The 6,000-nt window shown below is 37.8% G+C and overlaps 1 protein-coding gene across 1 annotated transcript; it reads left to right on the forward strand.

Moving 5' to 3' along the window:
* Nucleotides 1-1,855: 1,855 nt before the first annotated feature.
* On the forward strand, nucleotides 1,856-4,078 carry LOC128215139 (uncharacterized). The gene is made up of 2 exons (XM_052921861.1): nucleotides 1,856-1,909; nucleotides 3,521-4,078. Exons 1-2 carry the CDS (start codon nucleotides 1,856-1,858, stop codon nucleotides 4,076-4,078), a joined length of 612 nt encoding a protein of 203 aa, XP_052777821.1.
* Nucleotides 4,079-6,000: the final 1,922 nt, after the last annotated feature.

Consider the following 6,000-nt stretch of genomic DNA (forward strand, 5'->3'; position numbering starts at 1 on the left):
ACCGTTTCCGTATATTTCATACTTAAGCGTCATGAATCGAGACGAATCGGACCATTTTCCCATCGTCTCTCATATAAGATACCGCGATGCACGAAGCGATGTACCTTATCGGACTCAGATCAATAACGCCCAACAAACAAATATAACATACGATACTTATAAATGGCGACAAAATGGGTCGACTGAGTTTTTTAACTTATTTGGCATAAAACTTGAATTAAGCCTCGAACGTATTCATACTGCTATTAACGAAAACGTACGAGACGGTCGCGCTCATATTACATGTATATAAATCGTCTGCATATAATATGCGCTCAAATCAAGGATTTAAGGCCACTATACAATCACAGCCCGTTTGGTGGGATAACGGATGCGATGAATTGAAGCGCAACAAGTATTCACTCTTACGTCGCTTTAGGTACACAAATAATGAGCAGTGCGTAACAGGTTTAAATCACTTTGTAGATCTAAACAAGTTTCGCATCAAATTAACCGTAAAAATGTACTGTTACGAGCTAGCAACAATCCAAAACAGTTTTGGTCGTTATTGAAGTCTAGCGCACGCCAAACTAATCCAATTCCTTGTAAGATTAAGAATGAAGAGTGGTTTAGGTATTTTAAAGACCTATTATTTAAAGATGGTCAGTTTAACTTGTTAAATATAAACACGGATGGTATATATAACCATGACATGAATTCAGTATTGAATTTTCCTATTACTTACGAAAAAGTGTTTCGGAGTATCGGTAAACTTAAAACGGACAAGGCATGCGGGGCTGATGGGATAGGGGCAGAGTTTTATAAGCACACGTGTGACCAAATAGCACCCATATTATTGATACTTTTTAATAAAATTTTAGATACAGGGTCATTCCCAGATGCTTGGTGCGAAAGCATTTTAGTGCCTATTTTCAAGTCAGGTTCGAGAAACGATCCATCTAATTATAGAGGCATTTCTCTCATCAATGTCATGTATAAAATATTTTCTGGTATAATAAATGACCGACTTACACGTTGGGCGGAGGAGTTCGACGTAATTGACGAGGCGCAGGCGGGTTTTCGCGCGGGTTATTCTACTATAGATAATATTTTCTGTTTGCAATCAATGATAACGAAATATCCATCAAAGCCTGGGGAGAGGTTTTACGTATTGTTTGTCGACTTTAAAAAGGCATTTGATTCGCTAGTTCATCAAAAACTGTTTACTAGTTTGATAAGTAAAGGCATTCGTGGAAAAATATTAAATGTTCTTGTATCAATGTATGCAAATTTGACCGCGCGCTAGAGTAGAAAAGAGAAATTTATCAGAAGCCTTTACTTGCAACATCGGTACCAGACAAGGAGATTTGAGTTCGCCGATAATTTTTAGTCTATATATAAACGACCTCTGTTCTTATTTAAGGGAAAATTTTAATAGAGGAATTTTCATAACAAATGATATCCCCGACATTATAAGTCTGCTAATCGCTGACGACGTAGCAAATTGCGCAGAAACCGCGAATAACTTACAATTGCAACTTAACCGTATATCGGAATATTGTGATAACGCTGAAATGACTGTTAACTTAAAGAAAACAGAAATCATTGTATTTCGAAACGGCGGTCCGTTGAGAAATTATGAAACTTGGCTATACAAAGGTCAACATGTTAAGGCAACCTCTATGTATAAATATATGGGTCTGCTTTTTACCCCCCCCCCCCCCCCCAACTTTCTTGGTCAGATGCAAAACACCAGTTAACATTGCAGGCCAGGAAAGCAGTTTTCGCTATCAAATCTTATGAAAGACCGTTTGGTCGTTTTAATTACAAGGAACTTTTAAACTGTTTGACTCTATGGTGGTGCCCATTCTGACATATGGAGCGGAAATCTGGGGTTGTAGTTACGCCCCTGAAATCGAACGAGCTCAAAGTTCGTTCTGTAAAAAAATTCTCGGTCTAAATATAAGTACTAATAATTGTATGGCACTAGGTGAATATGGTCGTGCTCCACTTTGCGTGATATATTATTCAAAATGTATAATATACTGGTGTAAAATTCTGCATATGCAAAACCATCGCTACCCTAAACATTGTTACGTTATGTTAAAACGTCAAGACGATATTGGAAGAATAAATTGGGTAACAAAAGTTAGAGAAATATTATTTCAGTATGGATTTGGCTACGTCTGGCTATGGCAAGACGTAGGCGACATTAATACTTTTAACGCGCAATTTAAACTTCGCTTGATCGACTGCATGACTCAGGGATGGCACGATACAGTTAATTCATCTTCAAGATGCGATCTCTATAAACATGTTAAATCCTTACTAAATCCGGAAAAAATATCTTTCCATTAACTTGTCACATAAATTTGTCCGTGCGCTCGCGCGATTTAGGTGTTCAAGTCACCGGTTAAATATAGAAGTTGGCCGACATCTTAACATAGACAGAAATGACAGAATATGTGCGTCATGCTTAATCAACGAGAATAGGCTTTTATTAGAAGATGAATTTCATGTGTTTTTCATATGCCCAAGGTTCTCTACTGTAAGAAATCAGTTTTTATTTAGCTGGTACACGGATCGATCTGACCTACATGCCTTTTACAGACTCCTAAAGTCAGATAATAGTTTTGTTATTCGACAAGTTGCAATATTTATTTTTTACTTGTTAAAAATGGCAGATTGAAATTTGTAAACAATTTGTATTAAGCAATGACACCACTGTATTGTAATTAATGATGTTTATATTATAGTATGTATTTTGGGCCGGAGGCCTTTATGTACTGAATAAAGTTGAGTTGAGTTGGATATAATACCCCAGCAAACATTGATACTACTTGAGAACTATACATTGATACAACTTGAGCATTACATACCGATATTACTTAAGCACTACACACCGATTCTACCTGTCAACTACACATTGATATAACTTGAGAACTACACACCGATACTACATGAGCAATACACACCGATACTTCTTAAGAACTACACACCGACACTACTTAAGAACTACACACCGATACTACTTGAGAACTACACACCGATACTACTTAAAAACTACACACCGATACTGATTGAATACTACACATCGATACTACTTAAGAACAACACACCGATACTACTTGAGAACAACGCAACGATACTTCTTAAGAACTACACACCAATACTGATTGAGAACAACACATCGATACTACTTGAGAACAACACACCAATACTACTTTAGAACAACACTCCGATACTACTTGAGAACAACACAACGATACTTCTTAAGAACTACACACCGATACTACTTAAGAACAACACACCGATACTACTTGAGAACAACACACCGATACTACTTAAGAACAACACACCGATACTACTTGAGTACAACACACCGATACTACTTAAGAACAACACACCGATACTACTTGAGAACAACACAACGATACTTCTTAAGAACTACACATCGATACTACTTAAGAACAACACACCGATACTACTTGAGAACAACACAACGATACTTCTTATGAACTACACACCAATACTACTTTAGAACAACACACCGATACTACTTGAGAACTACACACTGATACTTCTTGAGAACTACACACCGATACTAATTGAAGACTACACACCGATACTTCTTGAGAACTACACACCGATACTACTTGAGAACTACACACCGATACTACTTGAGAACAACACACCGATACTTCTTGAGAACTACACACCGATACTTCTTGAGAACTACACACCGATACTACTTCAGAACAACACACCGATACTACTTGAGAACAACACACCGATACAATTTGAGAACTACACATCGATATTACTTCAGAACAACACACCGATACTACTTGAGAACTACACACCGAAACAACTTGAGAACTACACACCGAAACAACTTGAGAACTACTCACCGATACTACTTGTGAACTACACACCGATACTACTTGAGAACTACACACCGAAACAACTTGAGAACTACACACCGAAACAACTTGAGAACTACTCACCGATACTACTTGTGAACTACACACCGATATTACTTGAGAACTACACACCGATACTACTTGAGAACAACGCACCGATAATAACAATTTATTGAGAGTTCTTCCAGGAATGTTTTCATAAAAGAAATATATTTAAGCAAATAATGAAAAATAGTGGATTTAATTAATTTCTTGCAAACAAAAATGCAAATATATTTTTTAAAATAGTTGCAATCACCACAAAGCCACAAGACATCGTCGATTTAGTTGTTCTGACCATTTTTGACACACATATTCATTGCGTATAAGACATTTCCAAAAAAATGTAAATGCTCTTCGATTAGTAATCCGATAAAATCTTCCTTTGTAAAATTTGCTCAACTACTTATTACAGCTACACAATGACCACCACTTCATTTCTGCGTACCGCAAAGGAGGAGGGGAAGTAAATAGGTTTAAGAATAAACATTTAAATCATTCTATTTTTGCCGAGGTAACCCGCTCCATATTCTGTAGATCGTCAAAATTGGACGCGTTCTTATTCGGTGTTTGTTGGTACATTCGTCAGAAACCCCAACCTCGGCCTTACCCACAAAAACGTGCAAACCCAACCTTGGCCTTACCCACACAAAGAGACAAAAACTAACCTTGGCCTTACCCACACAAAGAGACAAAAACTAACCTTGGCCTTACCCACACAAAGAGACAAAAGCTAACCTTGGCCTTACCCACACAAAGAGACAAAAACTAACCTTGGCCTTACCCACACAAAGAGACAAAAACTAACCTTGGCCTTACCCACACAAAGAGACAAAAGCTAACCTTGGCCTAACCCACACAAAGAGACAAAAACTAACCTTGGCCTTACCCACACAAAGAGACAAAAGCTAACCTTGGCCTTACCCACACAAAGAGACAAAAACTAACCTTGGCCTTACGAAGGCAAAAATGCAAACACCAACATCGGCCTAACCCACAAAAAGGGACAAACCCCAACATTGGCCTTACTTACACAAATAGACAAACCCCAACCTTGGCCTTACCAACACAAAGAGACAAACACCAACCTTGGCCTTACTTACACAAATATGCAAACACTCATCTTGGCTGTACCAACATAAAGATGCAAACACCAACCTCGACCTTACCCCTACAAATATACAAACACCAACCTCGGCCTTACCCCTACAAATATACAAACACCAACATTGGCCTTACCCCTACAAATATACGAACACCAACCTCGGCCTTACCCCTACAAATATACAAACACCAACCTCGGCCTTACCCCTACAAATATACAAACACCAACATTGGCCTTACCCCTACAAATATACGAACACCAACCTCGGCCTTACCCCTACAAATATACAAACACCAACCTCGGCCTTACCCCTACAAATATACAAACACCAACATTGGCCTTACCCCTACAAATATACAAACACCAACATTGGCCTTACCCCTACAAATATACAAACACCAACATTGGCCTTACCCCTACGAATATACGAACACCAACCTCGGCCTTACCCCTACAAATATACAAACACCAACCTCGGCCTTACCCCTACAAATATACAAACACCAACATTGGCCTTACCCGCACAAAGATACAATCACCAATCTTTTTTTTTCTCATTTATTTTTCACATAGATACATATATCAGTACAGTTTTAAATTCTCAACATATACAACATATCTATGTATGTTGATAGGAAATACATATATTCAGAAACAATAATGCTCTCACACATGCACACGCACAAACACTCGCTCCCACACGCGCACACACGCACGCTCACATACACATTTCATATACACCCGATCGTATGATGTTTATACGATCGGTGACCCCTGTATTAGATTCCATTAATGTTTTATTTTTATTTTTTTTTAAGTCTAAGATTTCTTTGTATGGCTAATTGTGTCTTTTTATTGTTAAATTATATTGTATGTTTAAGTACTACGACACAATCTAGCCATAACAGAGAACAGGTTAATACGTAGAAAACAGATACTAATGACATTTGTAAA

The sequence above is a fragment of the Mya arenaria genome, chromosome 2 (assembly GCF_026914265.1).
Source record: "Mya arenaria isolate MELC-2E11 chromosome 2, ASM2691426v1".
NCBI classification, from domain to species: domain Eukaryota; kingdom Metazoa; phylum Mollusca; class Bivalvia; order Myida; family Myidae; genus Mya; species Mya arenaria.

Bases quoted from the DNA above. Each gene is read 5' to 3' on its own strand.
- LOC128215139 (XM_052921861.1), top strand. From the start codon at position 1,856: ATGGAGCGGAAATCTGGGGTTGTAGTTACGCCCCTGAAATCGAACGAG. The intron at 1,910-3,520 runs GTTCGTTCTGTA...ATACTACTTTAG, and splicing joins TGAAATCGAACGAGCTCAAA to AACAACACACCGATACTACT.